Source organism: Cyanistes caeruleus, chromosome 22 (assembly GCF_971803275.1).
Source record: "Cyanistes caeruleus chromosome 22, bCyaCae1.hap1.1, whole genome shotgun sequence".
Lineage (NCBI taxonomy): Eukaryota > Metazoa > Chordata > Aves > Passeriformes > Paridae > Cyanistes > Cyanistes caeruleus.
Window position 1 is genome coordinate 2,226,616 of NC_141722.1, and position 19,178 is coordinate 2,245,793.

A 19,178-nucleotide genomic window follows, 5' to 3' on the forward strand; every position below is an offset into this window, starting at 1 on the left:
TCTTCTGACAGAGTGAAGTCCTAAGAATTGCCTAGATTAATCCTAATGGTATCTTAAATTGTAGCTGAGGCAAGAGAAGGAATCTCACCAGTTGTGATCCTACCTGATGAGAGACTCTAGAATAGCTGGGGTGGGACCCTTTTGAAATTCCAGCTCTTTGTAGTGAAGGGCCTTAGCATATGCTCGACATTTGGCAGCTCTTTCCCCCAGAAGGACAATGCCATTGTCATCTCTCAAAGGCAGTGGGCCCTGGGAAGAAGCACACACATCAAAAGCAGGATGAGTATTACAAAGCAGTCATGAACTCCACACAAAGCAGACACCACAATAGCACTAGAAGGAGCTGCCCAACAGCATCTCTACCTTGTCACTGTGCTCCATAAATTCTGCCAAGTTCAGTAGAGTCTGAGTGACTTCTGCAATATCCTGAGAAGTCAAGGCCAGCTCGATGCTCCGGATCAGCTCATCCTGCTGGTCTTCATTCAGTTCAGACCAGCATGAAACAAAAGCAGCATTGAAGAGGTCTCTGGGGAGGAACACAAAACACAGTGTGAGGTGGGGATTCATGAGAAAAAGTCTGTTTGACAGTGGGCTCAACTTCTTACTCAGCTTAAAAATACACTTACATTCCTACCTGCAATGAATAGTGATTAGTTTTTATAAAGGTAACTTCTGTGAAACATTTAATGTAAAAAATGCATAGTAGGCTGGTATACTACAATAATAGAAATATTGTACCAGCATATGCTATCAAAGTTTCTCCAAACATGCTGATTGCAAAAAAACACTGCTGTTTATTCCACTCAGAGGCATTTTTGTTCCCCACAGTAAATATTCAAAACTATTTCATACTTTGCTGTTTTTCCAGCTTCACTTATGTGCTTTATCTTATTTCTAGACTAATATGCTGAATTTCAATGAAAGATTTTGTGCACATCATGGAGCAGCCAACTAGCAAGGGTGGAAATGAAATCAAGCTGTTGGCTCTTTGATTTATGCCAAAGCAGGAATTATCTCTATTTATGAAACCTAAGAGCTTCTAAATAACCTTATTTTGTCCTTATAATATCTGGCTTCCATCTGCCATTTCAAATGAGATAAAAATCCAGAAATTCTGTACCGAGCCATGGGATTATAGGCCTGAGCCAGGGCCCAACACGAGCGCAGGGATGGTGAGGAAGAATCTTTCAGGAGCTCCAAACTCAGTCTCCTTAACCATTCCAACCAGTCATCTTTGGAAACTCTTCTTGCTGCTCCCCAGGCCTGCAGTACAAAGGAAGATAATTCACTTACCAAACAAAGCAATATCCAAGAGCAGAATAAATCCATCAGCAGGCAGCATTACCTCTTTACAGCTCCAAACCACATGCTGAGAATCACTTTTCAATTTCCTGAAATCCATTACCTTTACCAGATAATCTGCAGTACTTAAATCTCATGTCTAAGAAATTTTCCCTAAATGTATTCCTGCACTGACATGGCAAGTATTTAACATGAACAGTCCTTTCTCTACAAAAAAATACATGTAGAGCTGAAGTCACTGGTGAAACATCAGCTTAAAAATACTTAGTGCATTTAGAATTACGTTTTTAAGTCCAGCATTTTCACACCAATCCATCCCATTCCTGAACTGTGTGCTGCATGCATGTACTGTTCAAACTACCCAATGCTTAGCTATTAAGTTCTGCCTTCAAGAAAATATAAAACTAAGATACAAGAGGAGCAAAAGCAAAACTATGAAAAAAGGCAGAGGCTCTGAAAAATATGTCTCTGATAGCATGAGATTATTCATTGTGATCTAGATAGTCTTGTTCATACATAACAAGCAAGTGTAGAGATTACTTCACAGCCATTACCAGCTTCATAGTTCAAGGTCTCCTCATCTTTAAAGTTGCTCAGCACCATCTGATTTTAAAGAGTCTCAGTACACTACTTTGACCTCAGATTTGTACAGAATAGAAAAGCAATATAAAAGCAATTAAAATAAATGTAGTTCAGATGCACCAGACAAAACTCCTTCAGTGTGACACATTAGCTCCCTTCACTAGCAAATTCATGCTGTGAAGGCTCCAGTCTTACCTTCTGCAGGTTGATGGTGCTCACATGTAATTTCTTCATGGGACCTGTTTCCACAGGGCCAGTGGCCAAAGTTTCCCCCTGGTTGCTTCTCAACATTCGGTGCTGATAAATCAGGGGATCTTCCTCTTCATCAGCAAGAGTGTAACCCTACAATAATTGGTTTGCAGTGAAGATCACACATACAGAAACAATTCTCAACAAGCCAAGAAAGTCAGAGCATTTGCGGCAATATCTTACAGCAAAATCTGTGAAGCAAATAACCATGTTTCATTATAATGATTACACCTTTTAAGCCAGAACTCTCAATGATATCCCTTTGCTACCCAAGGTAACTGTGAAGAACTCTTACCTCCTAGTATAAAAAGCCAAAATAATTACATTAAAACAAGCACTCTTGCCTATTTGACTTGCTAGTTGCTTGTTCCACACAATTTGTAAACCAGTGACAAAATTTTTAAAATGTAAGATATCCCACAGGAAATACTGATATAGCAAGGTCTCCTCAAGTCCTGAAATAATGGAAAAAAATAGGATAAACCCACATTTAAGAACTACCAAGAAAAAGATCAGTAATGACAGTGGCTAAAAGTCTTAAGTTCTTCCCTAGAACTTGCCATGATTTTTCTAAAGGAAATATTTAGTACCAGTAGACAAAAAAATTGCCCAATGCAACCTCAAAGTCACCTTAAAAAGTTTCACTTAACACAGAAACAGAGCAACAACTACTCCTCATTCTATGAGTAAATCCAGCTGCATCTGGTTCAACGTGACAACATCCCAAAAGTGCAAACTGCACACTTTTCAGCTTACCTTTACAATCCTGCAGATGAGAACATCATAGCGTTGATGATTAATTCTGTGTCGCACCAGGACTTTGTTCACCATCGGGATAAAAATTTGGTACTGTAAAAGGGAATGCATCATGAACTTGTTACTCACTGGCACCAAGAGAAGTAAAATTCCATCACATTGTTTCACTGATGAAAAACCAATCCTGACAGTTTGATTTCAGTAACTCCCAAATCCAGAAACAACTAGGAGAGGAAGAATCAGTTCTCTTGGAAAACCACAAACACATTACAAAAATTCAGCTTTAAAGCCTTGACCTTTGGGATAGTCACACCTTCTGTGAGCTTTTTTATTACCTTTTTTCCCAGCTGGAACACCAGAGAGGAGAGGGTGTCCATTGCAGTTGTTCGTAGCTCAGGGCTCTGATCTAGCGTTCGTACGATGGGATGAATAATCCGTGACGCGTAATCCGTGAAATCCAGGGACTCTGTCAAGCGGTCCACTGTCTCTAGAGCAGCTCTTAAATCAGAGCAAGAACAGGGATGAACTTATCTCTCAGAGTGTTAAGAAAGAAGAAATAAGACTGAAAAATACTTAAGTTCTCAGTCCTCCTAGGGTTAATAATAATAGGAAAAACAGGCCAGCTGTTAATGCAGCTGTACTTGCAGGACAGCTCGCATGTGACTAAAATACTGGCAGGTGAGAATCAGAAAATTTTAAAACCCCAAAGAAACAACAACAACAACTAAAACAAACAAACAAACACAACAAAAACCCACCAACAAACCCAAAAAGCTAGTAACACTGCTGTGATGTCCAAACAAAAATAACCTTCTGAAATGATTCAACACAAAAGCTGAGGAAGGGACTAATGGGTATTTCATTGTAAACGTTCAGCCACTGCAGAATTTGGATATCACAGGTGAAACTGCAAAGAGAGAGACTGCAAAGCCACCAGCACTTACTTGCGAGCCACCACAGGAACATCTGGGGCATCAAATAGCTTTACAATGGGAGGTAGTAACAAATGAAGGTAGTCATCCAGGTTAGCTCCAAAGAGCTGGATCGCATTAAGTAGCTGGAGAGAAAAGGAGTAGAATGTCAAGGGGTTTAAACAGATCTTAAAGATCATCTGGTCACAACCCCCCTGCCATGGGCAGGGACACTTTCCACTAGACCAGGTTGCTCAAGGCCATATCCAGTCTGACTCTGAACCCTGCCAAGGTTGGAGCATCAACTTCCCCACACAAGCTGTTCCAGTGTCTCACCACCCCCACAGTAAAAAATTTCTTAATATCTAATCTCAATTTCCTCTCTTTCAATTTGTACCTGTTACTCCTTTTCCTGTCACTACAGCTCCTGACAAAGAGTCTCTGGCTGCCCTGTTCTTTCATATAGTGGGTCTCCATTCAACCTTTTCTTCTTCAGGCTGAGAAGCCCCAGCTCTCTCAGCCTTTCTTCATAGGGGAGGTGCTCCAGTCCTCCTATCACCTTTGTGGCCCACTCTGGACCTGCTCCAACAGTTTCGTATCTTTCTTACATTTAAAACACGAGAACTGTTCATAAGGCTCCAAGTGGAGTCTCACAAGAGTAGAAGAGGGAGAGAATCACATCCTTCAACCAAAAGGACCTGGTGTGACTCAAAGTCAGGGATGAGATCCATTTTAAACAAGTCAGCATCCAATGAAAAGTGAAAACCCTGCACTTTAAACAACTGTCTGCATCATTTCACACCAAGCCACTGCCAAACTGCACCTGTCCCATTTGACTGTGCAACACACAAGCAAGGAGCCCTGGCTGGGAACACACCTGCCTGGGCAGTGCCCAAAGCACAGCAGCTGCTGCAGCCCCACTCACCTTCACAGAAACAATTCGACCCTGACTGTTGTCGTGCATGAAGACCCGTAACATGTGAGGAATGAGCTGAGGCAGGTAAAGCTTGAATTCTCCTCCTAGAGCTACCACAATCTGCTCAATAAGTAGGATAATCGTGCTCTGTATGGAGTTGTTCATAACCCAGAAGTCCTACAGAAGAAAGAAAAAAAAGGGGAAAAAATATCCAGTGGTTCTTCAGCTGAGCTGTACCAATTAGAAGAAAGCAAACTGTAGTAGACAGTCTGTAGATAAATTCAAGATTGCAAGGAAGGAATATTTTTTCTTCTTTTAAAACACTGTACACTTCCAGTACATTTACAGTTGTTGAAAACAACCTCTGGAAAACTGATTTTTTTCCTAACCCTTCTAAAAGTTTGCAAACATTTAGTGAAAATGATGTGAAATGACATCTGTTTATGAACTCCAGATATCTCTTGCTAAAACTATGTTTCTCAAAGTAGGAAGTGCATAAAATCCAAGCACTGAAAAGAACTCAAGTCACTACCAGAACCTGAAGCAACATTTATTCAGTTACTACCAATAATGTATAGTGTAACTTCAAATAAATGGTATTTCAAAATACAATCATTACTCCAAATATATGTAACTCTGCACTTCAAATGAACTTATGAAGCAATTGATATTTTTGATAATGTATTTGATAAACACTGTCCACCTTTCTGTGAGAGTTAAAATACTGGCTTAAAGACTGGCACTCACTCTCATCAGGGTGACAATTTCATCCATATAAGGCCGAATATGACTTCTCACAAAGGACACCAACATTCCTAGCTGCTGGAACAGGAACTGCAAGGAAGAAATGTGTAATAATCAGTGGAGCTTATCCAAATATCAAAGCCACTGGGTAAAGAGTTTCACAGGCAATAGCAAGCTCATTTATCAAACAAACAGCATGCATAGCTCCTATGTGCTCAAAATCTGGGGCTAAACTCTTGGCAGCTTTAGCTCAGCAGTTTGGGTTTTTGGTTAATTTTAATTGTTTTTTTATGAAGGGAGTGGGGAAGAAAAACGATTTGGGGTTTACTGGCTGGTTTCCCCCCAGCTTGCATAACAAAATTTGTGAGACTCAAGCACACAAACAAGGCTTTATAAAGTGCCAGCAAATCTACAGTGTTAGAACAGACTTGTAAGCACAGACATGTCAATTACAGAGTACCATAATTTAGGTTTGAAAGATGCTTCCAAAAACTTAGCCCCTAATTTTTTCCCTTTGCCTGAAAAGCAAACTGACACACATTTTAAGATATTCACGTACTCTTTCCTATCCCCATCAAGATATATTGGTGAAAAGTTACTGGGGAATGCAGTTAGGTCCTTGCCAGAAACACCACATTTTTTAAAAGATGGTTGATTGCACCATCCACTCTTCACCACCAAGAATAATTTTGACTTAGAAAATTTTATTTGGATACACTACGACAGTTTTGCAATTCCTTTCACCACAATACAATCTTCAACATTCAATTGTGACAATGAATTTACTCTTTAAATTGGTTTGAAATCACATGGGCTAAATTGCTTTGAAGTAGATTTTCTCTACAAAAAAACAGGAAAATGTAAGTTATCATCTATTAAATTTCATTTTTCATGCAGTTTTTGAAGACAAGTGACAAAACACAACATGGAGCTCATAAAAAGAGATAATACTTTCATGAGAAAGTGTTAAATAAGAAATAATCTCAGCTTCTTTAGTGAGAATAGTACACATACATATACCAAAAATTAAGTCTGAGCTCCTGTACTTTTTGGTGTAGTAAGAGGATGCTTAGAGGACAAGGACCTCTTTTAGGCTTTATGTCACGCATACCCACCTCAGCTCTTCTCCCCAGTACACTTTCACCATCTTCTTTTACCTGAAAATTTTTAAACAGAGTGTGCACAACTGCAGAGCTTTCAAGCAAGTCAGATCAGCCAGGTCTAGAACCTCAGCCAACCCAGATGTGTGATGTTTTCCTTGCAGTCTGAGTAGTAGTTCAGGCTGGGAGAAAACAGCAGTTCCATGGCAGAGTTGGGGCTCTGCTAAGGGAGCACCCATCCCACCTACACAACACAGCAGCAGTAACGAGCAAAAACTGCCCTTCACACCCCAGAGCATTTGACTGCCTGAAGAAAAGCCTTGGCAAACAGCAGCCATCTCTGGTTAGGTGAACCTTAAGCCCATCATCATCTTCAGACAACTCTCATTTCCTTCTATAACTGTAACTTAAGTGGGAATGAAGAGAAAGCACTGCTGTGGAATCACCACCCATGCTGCTCTAAGTGTTAGCAGCCTGTATCAAATTGAGTTTTCCTTCTCAGAGATGAGCCGAAGTACATGACTTCACCAGAAATTTGGAGAATCTACCCCTATCATTTAATAATATTGTTTGCCAGAGTATTAGCACAGAGAACATTGAAAGATCTGGAAGCTGCACAGGTGTTTTCCTGAACATGAACAGCTTGATGAAAACACAGAATCAAATACTGGCCTTCCAAGGATTATGCTCAGAAGCAGCTGTTTCAATAAAAAGCAGAAAACTTGTTTGCAGTGGACATTCCATTAAATGCTTACAAAAGGGAAAAAGCAAAGCTGAACCTCACTTCTGCAGCATGCTTGGCATCAACACATAGCACAGCAATGCCCAAAGCCAGTCACAGTCTCTTCAAGGAAACGGATTCTTAATTTCATACAGTGGAACAGGAAGAAGGAGTGGTCCCTGGCACACTCACCTCTCGGATGGCACCATCACACACCCGTATCACGTTAAGGAACGTTGGCATGACCTGGGGCAAGAACTGCACACACTTCAGTCCAAGGGATTTGAAAATAAAGGTGATGGCCTGAACTACCATAGTGTGGTGTTGGGACAGGGATTGGTCTCGGAAAATTCTCATCAGTGCCACCATAGACACAGCTGGGTAGAATTCATCCAGAGGGAGGTTGCCCATATTCACCAACATCTCACTGGTGCTGTAGTCAGCTAGGAGAAAGAAGGCAGAGTCATGAGCTGGGTATTAAATGGTCTTGAATATGGGTTCAGGAACATCTAAGTGTAAGTTGAAAACATGTACATTAATGATTCTTCAAGAAGAGGAGACAAACTGGTGACAAAATAGTCAAGATCTGTTTGTAGATCATAAAGATATCAATCTGAAAGAAACTGAGATGCTTACAAGAATCCTGGCTGGACTTGGACTCAGAGAGGCTAACAGCTGAAGCATCTCGTGATTGATCAATCATGCCAATGTTCACTTTGTGTTTGTAAGGGTCCAAAGCACCCAGCAGCCCTAACACACGAATAGCCTGAAAAGACACAAAGAAAATTCACCACAACTTCATCATTAAGGCCAAAGACAACACTCAAACCCCCATATCTGAAAAGATCCTGATGATTTAAGAGGGAAGATCTGGAGCGGAAATGACTGCCTGGAAAAAACAGTGCTTTCCATCCAGCTTCTGCAAGCCATTTCACTGACTTAACACATGCATTCTCTTATTCTGCTTACTGTATTCTGCTCAGCCACAACAATGATCTCTCCCTCCCTGCCTCAAATCTATGCAGGCACATTTATTTGGCAGCTCTCTCTTCCCAAAAAGCTTTTCTAAGTGGTTGTGTGATAGTTTCATGTTCATACCTCTCTGCGGGTGCCCTGATTTTGCTCAGTCTTGAGGAAGTTCAGAAGCACTTCCAGCAAAGTTGGGTACTTCCTGTATGGTTCTACCACATAACCAGTGCTAGCCACAAGCTGCCCCAGTGTCCAAAGAGCCACCTACAAAGATAAAGACCAGAGAAGATTAGCTTGGACCAGGGAATTTATTATGCCTTCTGATACATCAGTCATTCAACTTCTGTAAAGCTTCTTTGAGCATTTTAGGATCACACTGCAAACCACAGTCCATGGTTGGAAAGCCTCTATAAAGAACATTTTCCTATAAACAACAGTAAAGAAATTAATAATCAACAATATCTTAGGCTGTCACAATTGCTTTCACTCAGAGATACAATTCAAATAAACATTCAATTCAAGTGAGTCCAAGCCTTCCAATAAAAACAGCCTTTTTTTTTTCCTTCTTGTTTTTCCTCTAACAGCTCTGAACTATGTCACAACAGGCACTCTTATCCCTCACCTGTGTACCGTGAGTGTAACTCCACTAGAGGGACCTGGGACATGGATATTTTATTACAGCTCTGGTCACAGCAGCAGTCAAGTCTGGTTCAGTTGTAAATACTTACTTGTCTTTTAGCCAGAAGAGAAGAGTCCTGTAGCATGTCCATAATTATAATGAAGAGCTCATCCACCCACTTCCTCATCTCCAGCCCACTGACCTATTGAAAGACAAAAATTCATCCTTCATCTAGCATTCCCAAAACCTTAACAAACAAGGCAAAAAGGTATCTGTGATGTATCCCTACCTGTGCAAGCTCCCCTATGGTAGCCAGGACATTGTTAATCACACCTGGATTGGGATCTGGATCAGGATCTTTCAGTTTCACAATCAGTGCCTGGTGGGTGGACAGTGGGACAAATTAGAACGTGTTCAAAGAGTACTCAAAATTATCTTCCCTTTTGTTTACACCTGAAATTGACCCCACAATCATAGTAAGAATTTTAACAGTAAAAGAAACTTGGGTGTCACAAATGCAAATCTGGAATTAAATTGGGCTAAACTGTCAGCCACGTGTGCTCCTGTGGGTAACATCAACATCAATCTGGTTTTTTTCCTGCCATGATGAAGCGAAAGAACTGCAGCTCCTGAGGGTCATGTACCCACTTGCTGTGTCACCTCATTCCAAAGTCAGCAGGAAATGTAGAGACTCTACCTTAAGGATAGGCTCCATATATGGACGGATGAGGCGTGGAGCATTAGAAACCAGGTGACCCAGCATCCTGGCACTTTGCTCTTTAATTCTGCCAACACCGCTGTGTTCCAGCTCTGTTAGAATCTGCACAAGAGACAATGAAAGCAGGAGAAAAAAGGTAGGTAAAAATTCTTTGCATTTCCTTCTGTCAAAACTCAGCACTTGTAAAGGCTGTTCTGCATTTCACTCCATTATCATTTCTCCTAAGCTAAAATTACTTAGCATAAAAGGGATGGCTCCAAAATCTGTGTTTACAAAGAGGTACCACGCGTTCACCTAAAAGCACCACAGAACATTCTTCCTCAACAGAGATGGAAAGCACTCCAGCATGAGGACTAGGGGTGAAATAACAACTGCCATCCTTCCTTTCCCTTCTAATACATCCATACAGCTTCAGTCCAAACATCTAAAATGATAAAGATCTGTTGAAACCCATTAATCTAGGCTTTAACTATTTTCAAAAAGAGATCAATTCCTCCACTCTCCATGCATTTACAGCAAGATAGCCCAGTTCTTTACCACCACCTTGGTCTGAATATCAGTTCCTCTGTTTTCCCTACAGGCATCCCTCCTCCTTACCTGGATTAGCATCTTTCGAAGGAAAGGCATGACAAAGGCAGGGTTCATGCTGCTCAGGCGCCCCACAGTGCAGATGGCCAGCTCACGTATTTCAAACACCTGATCATTCAGGGCCACAAAAAGAGCTTGCAAGTTTTCAGCCTGGGCGAGGTGAGCATCAAACCGCTCATCCAGGGAAGCCAACACGCAGAAACGTATATCAGGGTCTGCAAGAACACATTGATTTACCTTTAAATGCACTAAATTCCTCTTCCTTTTTTTGCCTTTGTTCACAAAACAGCCTCAAAAATTTTTCACAAGAGCTTCCCCAGAGCAAGAAACTATATCAGTGCTCCACACATAAAAAACAGGACAGATCAGCCTAGAAATCTCCTTAACATGCCCCAATAACCAAGTCAGTACAGTGCCAACCTCTTGCACCTGCAAGTGTCACTTTTGGATGTTATGTGGCAACCTGAGGCGAGTTCAATTGAAAGAATAAAAAAAATCAAGTATGAAGTTTCAACGAGAAGTACCAATTTCTTCCCAAACTACAAAATTTAAGGCCATGACCCAGAGCAGCAGCAAAAGGGGTCTCAGTGTTCTACTTAGTTCAAAGGATTACCAAGGACACAGCTGGAGCATTTTTCACTAGTGTTCTATTAATACCTCGAAAATCAAGATGTGGAAAAAAGAAATTGGGAGACTTTTTTTTCTAATTTACCAAGAGTGACAGCTTAAGTTTAGTGGCAATTACATTCAAATTCTATTACAAATTCTATTTCTATTCTTAATATTATCACCTGCTTACATGATAAAATTAACAGGGGTAAGAGAACCCTTTTCTCTGAATCCCACACTAACCTGGGTCAGTTATTCCAACTACAAGCAGCTTGCTGAGGACATCAGCTACAACCTGAACTGCTGTCTGACTGACCACATGGGCATGGCCACTGATCAAGTGGATGGAGGGCGTGAGCAAGCGAGAGCAAGTGCGGGCTGCTTCCATCCGGATCTCCTTGTGTTCACTGTTCAGGAAGTGATCGGCGCAATGCCGAACAAACTGAGTCAGGGAGTGGCCTGAAAAGAGAAAGATGGGTGGTTAAGCACAGGTTTGCATTTCAATTATCAGCTTTATCAAGGAACAGAAGTTTAAAGAACATGCTCCTAGAATTTTCCTGCTACTTGTACTCTGCTCCAATGCACCACTTGTTTATATCCCACATGCCCTTGCCCGCTGCTTCCTCATTTCATCTTACCTTCAAACTCAAAGCTACCAAGTGTACGAAGGGCAAGGGTGATGCTCCCCACATCACTGGCTTCTGGGATATTGGTGAGACTGGGGGAGGCCAGCTGGTGGGCAAGGCCTTTTGGCATGCCTGGATGTCGCAGAGGCTTGTGCATCAGAACAAGAGAGAGCATTTTCAGCAGCCCATCCTGGATATCCTTCTTCAGCTGAGGGATCTGACGGCTCAAGTCGTACAGCACAGCTGTTAGAGCAGGGCTGAGGGCAAGAAGCAAGCAGAAGTCGTTAGAAAAGAAACAATGATGTGCATATTTCACCTTTTTGTTTAATTATGCCTTTGCCAATCAGAATATAATTGTGGGAATTCACATATGAGAGCAACACCTGCAAGCAGAGCACAGGGTCCCTGTGTGAACTGAGGCACAAGATGACCTTCCTGCATAAACTTGGTCATGAGCAAAGCCCCAGGACTGCTGCACACATCATTACATTAGCCAGTGTTGCTATAATACTGTTACAAATCTAAATGACTTCTTACACTTATGCTTTTTAAACAAAAAAGCAACTGAATTCACTTCCAGGTGACAATATAATTTCAACAGCCTTGTGCTACCTGAAAATTGTCTCCACACCTTTCCATACTAACAACTTAATTAATTCCCCCAATAAAAACTGTCAGCTACAAAGGTGAAAGAAGCCAGAAGCAAATATTCAGCACTTCAGCTCTCCTCTGCCAGCTTGATATGGCACAAGCCTGCTGGCTGTCAGATGCTTTCAAAAATTTTGCAGGTTGCTGCCAAATGTGTTTGAATAGTGTAAAATAAAGGAGACTGCTTTTGGACTAGTTGTTCTACAGGATTTCTTTACTGAGATATGAATGCTCTTAAATAACAGACACATTAACAGTTAAAACATACCATTCTTCTGAAACAGCTATAGTGATCTTCTGAAAAGATCACTGAAATGCAATAATGTTCCTTCTCAATCTGAAAACTTTAAAGATCTCACTCACATCCTGCAGCTAACAGCAGAACAGATTTATGCTTACCTCAGCCCCACAGCCAGCATAGGTTCCAAAAGCTCTTTGATGTCCTGCTGGATACTGGGTCCCATGGCTCGTGCCAGCATGCTAATGCAGGTGAAGACTGTGGCATCAACCTGCACAGACTTCTGTCTCCTGGAAAGGGACCACATAATTATGAGAAGCTGCTGTTTTTAGACATCTTTCCTCATCATACTTCTGTGTTATCAGTGTTACAGAAATGCTTCTGATTTTAATACAAGAATTAAAGAGCAAGTGTTTCCATTTCTTCTCCTAACTTTCACATACTTACTTGTGGGCAAAGTCCTTTGGGGGAAGAGCTGCTTTTATGATTTCAAGGACTTTTGGTAGGTAAGCTTGAAACTCAGACCTCACAGCCACAGAAAGCAAACCCAAGGCCTGGAAGGCTGCTGTTCGCTCCTTCTCCTTCTTCACACAACTGAGAACATGATTCATGGTGTCTGGAAGATACTGATCAGCTGCCCACAAGAGAAAACAATACAGATATTAGAATTCATTAAGGTTTATACAGCTGTATAACATTACCAACTAAACCTTTACAAGTGTCAAACTAGAAAACAGACATAGTCATGTTAAGTTTGCTGACATGATCAGTGGCAAAAATGTCACGATATAATAAGAATGTCAAACTACAGAAGGCTTTGTTTTTAAAAAGAAAAATCACCACAATAAAAGATCTATAAAACACCCCCACTGCAACAGGTTTTATACACATATGAGATCCAACCATCTTGCTTTCATAGTGACTGGGTGGAAATTTGGAATAATTAATATAAAAATTGTTCCAACTCACTAAGAGCAGCTTGGTGACTTGTCTCCAACTCTGATACTCCCCTGAACTTGCTTGATAAATCAACTAAACTGCCTTAAAGCTGCCAGGTATTTCCTAGCACATGCAACAAAGAAAAAAGAAGAGAACTCTAATAATATTTGGGGTATACTGAGTCAGAGCAAGAGAGAATTCTCCTCTAAGTGTGACATATTGAGAAGAAAACAAGAAAAAGGAGTTTTTTATGTCTTATGGTATTGATCACCAAATTCTCACAATAGGTTTCAATCTACTTTCTTCATCAGAGCAACATTTTGGCACCAGCTATCAAATCACACTTATTCAGAAAATAAGACTGTCCTCCTACAGAGGAATGTCATCAGACAAGCACTACATTTGGCGTACTGCACTGCTTGCACAAGTTCATCTGGACCAAAGAGAGCTGGATAACTTCCAGCCCAAAATCAGCAACATTTCTAACATCCAACCATCTGTCTTGTCACCTGTGAATGCCGAAGGACGGAAAGCTGCCAGCCGCGGTAGCAGATTGAGAACAGTCATCTGGATCAAAGAATTTTTGCTGGTTCTGCACTTGAGAACCCACTGGCAGACCTGGAAGGAAATAGATTAGGCTTTAAAGGATGGCCATTGGCAGTAATGCACAAATGTTAATTACCTGTGTGCTTTTAGGCATTCTACTGACATTTGGCTTCAGAGTCCACCAAAGAAAAGGATAATCAGGATTTCTTCCAAAGGAAGTAAATCACTTGCCCCAAGACAGACAATGACAAAGCCACGTTACACATTTTGAAGGCTCAGTTCAATACTAGTATTGCCTGCTAAGTAAAAATGCAGAGGACAATTACTCTGCAAGAACAGATGCTGAGAATGTTGGGAGACAAGATGAAGAACAAACACATACCTGATCAAATTTCTCTTCCATTAGATCCCTGCAACATCGACTTTCTACCAAAGTAGATTTTGCTGGGACAGGTGAGGTTGCAAAACCCATAATTCCTTGGTGAGCACTGTACCCCAGAAGACCAGCCAAAGCATTTGACTGAGAGGGCTGAAGAGACTGAAAGCTTGTAAAGGGAGTGATGTGGCGAGGCTTGGTACTGAAGCCCATCAGGTCTTTGCAGTACTTGTCATGCACAAGCTGCTGCTGAGTGATTTCTTCCATCTCCTCTCTAAGGCGCTGGACAAAGTAGAGAAGCATTAAAAAAATAAAATCTAACTGAGTAAGATACTGCCAATACAATCTCCTGAATAAGCATCCTGTATAATCAATACCCAAATGTCTGTAAAATATCAACTGAGTAAAATCCAGCAAAAATATTTGGGTATCTAACATGCAAGAGAGTACTCATTCCATATAAAAAAATCTTTTTCATTGTATTTAATCCAGATAATAGCTTTTATATCAGAGCTTATTAACTCCTCTGCCCATACTTTTCCCTTTTATTTCTGACACACTTTAATGCTTGACTCCATGTTCAAATGAGTTTTCCATCCAACAACCCCACTGCAACACCATGGGATATTTCCACAGACTGCAGAGTTGCTATACACTCTCAATCAATCCCCACCTTGTTCCTTTGCTCACCTCTCCCTCCATACTGCTGATTCTCACTAGCTCATTGAGGATCAGTAAGGCACCATGGATTCGGTCATCACGATTCATTCCTTTCTCTTTGGCCAAAGTCTCATCAAAGCCCTTTTCAGCCTCTTCATATGTGTGCTTGGGGGAAAAGAAAAAAAATCTCAGTGACAATGCAGAAACAAAGCCTGTGGAAATGAAGTACTACTGCCAGTCAAGAGTTTCTGATGCTCTGAATTTTCCAAGAGTAGCCACAAACTTCAACTGAGTAATAACAGAAGTATAAGACAAAAAAATTCTGGTTCACCCAGAAGTTGTGCACTCTGCTGCAGAGCATTTTCAACAGCACAAATCAAACAGCATGGTATCAGCTTCATCACTACCTGCAGCACTTAATTTGATTACAAGAAATCCAAGTTCACAACATTTGACTGCACTGTCCAAAACTTACTTGATATCACAAAGCATGAATTCATGTGACAATGGCAGCAAAGTAAAGGTTCAGACAAAAGAATTCTTACCTTTCTCACTTGTGTTTTATCTACACTAATAAAACCCTCTGCTAAGTAAGAGATGAAACTGGATAATTGCATGGCCATAAAACTAGGTCAAGTTCAACAGCTCAAGATGAGGTGCAGCTAGAACAATGTATTCTTGAAGGAGTTAAATCTTGTTTACTTTTACAGTAGTAGGCTAAAGGAATTACTCACTTTGGAAGCCATAATATTTTCAACCCTTTCAAGGACAGGGACTTTTTTACTGATAAAGGTGACATGAGTTCTTATGTTAGCCAGCTCTTCTGAAAACTGGCACTTCAACATCTGCACTGCATTATGAGGGGCTGTATCACCCTGAAACTAGAGCCTTCTGATTGCTTAGAACATTGGTTATTTTCTTTGCTATTTTCCTTTTGATTGTTTAGAATATTGTTCATTTTCTCTGTTCATTTTCTTTTTCTTTTTTTTTCTTTTTTAAAGAAGAAACAGTGAGTTGTCATCCTGAAAAATAAGCCTTCTGATTTTGTTTTCATAGTTTTAGACACTTTCCCAGGAAAGTAACTATAAACATAAATGCTTACACATTCCTTCTAAGAAACGTCTTTTCATGGACATTTCACATGATAAGTGTGATTAGGAAGGTAGCAACTTAATTATCCAACCCCTGGTCATTGTCAACAATCTGTAAATACTGGAATAAGGAAAATAAAAACTCTCCTTTTTCTATCACACCACTGAGACGTGTTTGTGTGAATCATTCCATGTCCTGCAGTGACAGGGCTGCATCAAAACAAATTATTTTCTTACTCTGTACCACTGGGGCTTCTGCATCTCTTTTGGCTCGCGTTGCGTGGTGAGGATAAGGCAGGCTCTTAAGGCAGAGACAGCTCCCTCTCGGATGGCCTGTTTGGGATCCCACACAGCCACAAATATGTTGTCAAAGAATGGCTGCACTTGTTGGAAGAAGAAGGTAGGCACACTGATTGCCAACTCCCGCAAGACAAGAACCTGGAGGTGGGGAGAGAAACAGTTACAATCTGGAAGATAAGACACAGAGACAAACCTCCTAACTTTTACAGTGTAGTACCATTTGTTTAGACTGTCGATGTTTGTGAGCTGTTTCCATCCCCACACTCTGACAATTCCTAGCATGACAGTGTCTTGGTCTTCATTAGTCACTGAGCTAATGGAGAAGCAATGAAGCAGCACTCTGTCTGCCATGAGAGCATTACAGATTCTCAGACATGCACTGGCAGCCATTCCCATCCTGACCAAAGCTTTTCTGCAGATTTCTGTGCAGATTTCCAACCACTGCTCGCTAATCCCAACTATCCCATGACAACAAAGAAGGCATCACTTACAGCTGCATGTCTACGACCTTCATTCCTGTCAGCTCCCAACCATTCCAGAGCTCGTTTCACCTCAAACTCCACATACTCAGCTGTGAAGGTGTCACCAGCCATCGCAAGCCGCCCGATAGCCTTGGAAGCCATCTCCATTACCACAGGGTCATTGGATGGCAAGAGGTTCCTCAGGTAGTTGGCAAACCTGCCGATACGGGTGGCATTACCTCCTTCAACACCGATAAGGCTTGCTGCAGAGAAAGGGAGCAGTGCTGCATTTCTCCCCAAGAGTCAGTGAGGCAGACAGCAGGTAATCCCTGGATGAGAGCTAATATTCCCTACACATTCCTTAAAGATTCCCATTAAGTCCTCCTAAACTGCAAATCCACAGGGGAAAAAAAAATAAAACAAGTGACAGGAAAGGGCCACCATTCTTTTCAGCCTGAACTTTTTAAGTGAGTGGAAAACTGCATCTGATGGCCTCATAGATTTTCCCCATTTTTAGTTTTAAAAGAGGAAAAAAATAATTCACCCTGATACAGACCTGTTCCTAATAGAAAGATATCCATCTTCAGGCAACTGCTATAGCTAGTCCATCTCACAAGAAAAGTCAAAGACTGAATGGACCAAGGAAATGCTCTCCTCCTCAGTCCTAGAGACAGCCTCTCCTGCCCAGGGTGGAGGCACTTCATCAGGCACCAGCATGGCAGAAAGCTTTCATTGCCAGTGCCTGGGTTTTAACTGCTCTGTAGATAAAGACCCCTCAGCGTTGTCAAGCTGGCACCCTTCAACATCACTAAATTCACACAATTTGAAAGTGATACTGTCAGCTTAAGAGATACTGTCAGCTTAAGATCTGATGTTATCAATAAAGATTTCTCTAAGGGATTTAGACTGCCTTCAAACACATTGGGACTGGATGATTACGTCTATGAGCCTAGACCATAAACATCTATTTAACTGCTACAACACAGGCCACTCACCTGAAGGGCAAAGTATTCACACAAGCTAACTTCCCCAAGAATGGGGATTCAGGCAGCTCTGCAATCTCACAGAGAGAACACACAGCCAGAGCCACTAATGGAGAGGCTGATCAGAATCAAAGCAGCAGCTATGTGAGCCCCTCTCGGGGATGGAAGTTGCTGTTATGGAGCCAGGTAAATTTAAATAACAAGAATCAATCTGCCCAGATGGAAGAGAGTTGAGAAAGTCAGCCAACCCTAATACATATAAAGGGGCAGCACAAAGTGTTCTCAGCTGAGCTCCAGAAGAGAATTTTCATGTGCTCAGCACTCACATATGATGCTGAATTCCCACAAGAACTAAGGACCCATTAAGTACCAGGTTTTCAGCCACTCTCAGTAGCTCCCAGGCTGACACACAGATTTCCAGAGCCCAGCAACTAGAACACACCCAAGTGTACTGAGCTGTCAGGCCCCAAGAATAAAAGCTAATTCCTAAATCTGTCCCTAAAGATAATTGCATGAAAAGAAAATTCAGCAGAGGCATTATGCACTTTCACTCACCTATAGCCAGAATGCCACCTTTCCTTTCATTTGCATCAGAGCTAGAGACCAGCTCAAATATGTGATGGTTCAGCTGATCATAAAACCTGGTAGATTCTTCCTGACTCATCTGTAAAAACAAAAAACTCAAATCAGCTTTCAGCATTCCCTCCCTTCCTCCTGCTCCAAAACCTCCATAAAGACAATGCTTCTTATGCCACATAAACAGAAAGAAATTAAATCAACCATACATTATGAACTCAAAATAGTTTCTCTTATTTGTGACCCATATGCAGCAAGTTTACTTATTCTGGTACTTGACTACCTGTTTGTGTCACCAACTTGCTCACCTCTCCTACATGCCAGGGGGCAAAAATAAGCTCCCTGCTGTGCTCCATCTCCTCTCTAAGACCAGCTTCCATATTCCAAAAAAACTCCATTGCCAAGGCACCCAGCCTCACATGATACACAAGGATAAATAATCCCATTCCTAGCACTCACCTCACGCAGCTCCATGGTGACATAATGCTGCAGGTCCTTGGCAGCCTTTGCCCTCGTCTCTTCGCTGCGACTCTTCAAGCCATTGGCAAATTGTTGGAGGATGGACACAGTGCCCGACATGGTGGTAGTACACTGGGGCTCAGAGGCATCAAGTCCTGTAAATTCTTCAGAGACACACTTTTTTTTACTACTTGAATTGAAATCTCTGAGCTTCTTTCTTAAGGCTGTCCCCCCTGACTGTTCCCAAAATACAGATGAAGATGCTGTGTCGGTAGACTATAAAATTACAAGTAATGACTATATTCCTTAGGCATTACACTCCATGACAAAACTGCATCACCACATATATTGACCAGCCTATTTGGTCTCTGGTTCCTTAAATACCAAAATACATTGCAGCCATCTGCTTCATAGTAATCTAATCCTAAATCAAGGATCATGCAACAGCTAAAAAACAGCAGGGTCAAACTAAGGTTTGCAATTACCTATAA

General features: G+C 41.4%; 1 protein-coding gene across 7 annotated transcripts in view; it reads right to left on the bottom strand.

Moving 5' to 3' along the window:
• Positions 1 to 19,178, bottom strand: part of MTOR (mechanistic target of rapamycin kinase) — a 63,631-nt gene that overhangs the window by 43,563 nt on the left and 890 nt on the right. For 2 of the 7 annotated variants that reach the window (XM_086860240.1, XM_086860241.1), the window contains exons 2-29: positions 18,688 to 18,851; positions 18,208 to 18,316; positions 16,700 to 16,932; positions 16,146 to 16,346; positions 14,848 to 14,982; positions 14,164 to 14,439; positions 13,745 to 13,853; positions 12,744 to 12,930; positions 12,458 to 12,586; positions 11,423 to 11,667; positions 11,028 to 11,243; positions 10,185 to 10,390; positions 9,567 to 9,689; positions 9,159 to 9,248; positions 8,979 to 9,071; positions 8,380 to 8,514; positions 7,918 to 8,047; positions 7,474 to 7,724; positions 6,576 to 6,617; positions 5,464 to 5,550; positions 4,726 to 4,893; positions 3,834 to 3,946; positions 3,225 to 3,387; positions 2,890 to 2,982; positions 2,080 to 2,226; positions 1,121 to 1,263; positions 364 to 526; positions 104 to 249 (exon numbers count right to left, since the gene is read on the bottom strand). In XM_086860240.1, the coding sequence (XP_086716366.1) occupies positions 104 to 249; positions 364 to 526; positions 1,121 to 1,263; positions 2,080 to 2,226; positions 2,890 to 2,982; positions 3,225 to 3,387; positions 3,834 to 3,946; positions 4,726 to 4,893; positions 5,464 to 5,550; positions 6,576 to 6,617; positions 7,474 to 7,724; positions 7,918 to 8,047; positions 8,380 to 8,514; positions 8,979 to 9,071; positions 9,159 to 9,248; positions 9,567 to 9,689; positions 10,185 to 10,390; positions 11,028 to 11,243; positions 11,423 to 11,667; positions 12,458 to 12,586; positions 12,744 to 12,930; positions 13,745 to 13,853; positions 14,164 to 14,439; positions 14,848 to 14,982; positions 16,146 to 16,346; positions 16,700 to 16,932; positions 18,208 to 18,316; positions 18,688 to 18,851 (4,297 nt within the window). The remainder of the gene's footprint in view (positions 1 to 103; positions 250 to 363; positions 527 to 1,120; positions 1,264 to 2,079; positions 2,227 to 2,889; positions 2,983 to 3,224; positions 3,388 to 3,833; positions 3,947 to 4,725; positions 4,894 to 5,463; positions 5,551 to 6,575; positions 6,618 to 7,473; positions 7,725 to 7,917; positions 8,048 to 8,379; positions 8,515 to 8,978; positions 9,072 to 9,158; positions 9,249 to 9,566; positions 9,690 to 10,184; positions 10,391 to 11,027; positions 11,244 to 11,422; positions 11,668 to 12,457; positions 12,587 to 12,743; positions 12,931 to 13,744; positions 13,854 to 14,163; positions 14,440 to 14,847; positions 14,983 to 16,145; positions 16,347 to 16,699; positions 16,933 to 18,207; positions 18,317 to 18,687; positions 18,852 to 19,178) is intronic. The other 5 variants (XM_086860242.1, XM_086860243.1, XM_086860244.1 and 2 more) reach the window with 3 other exon arrangements.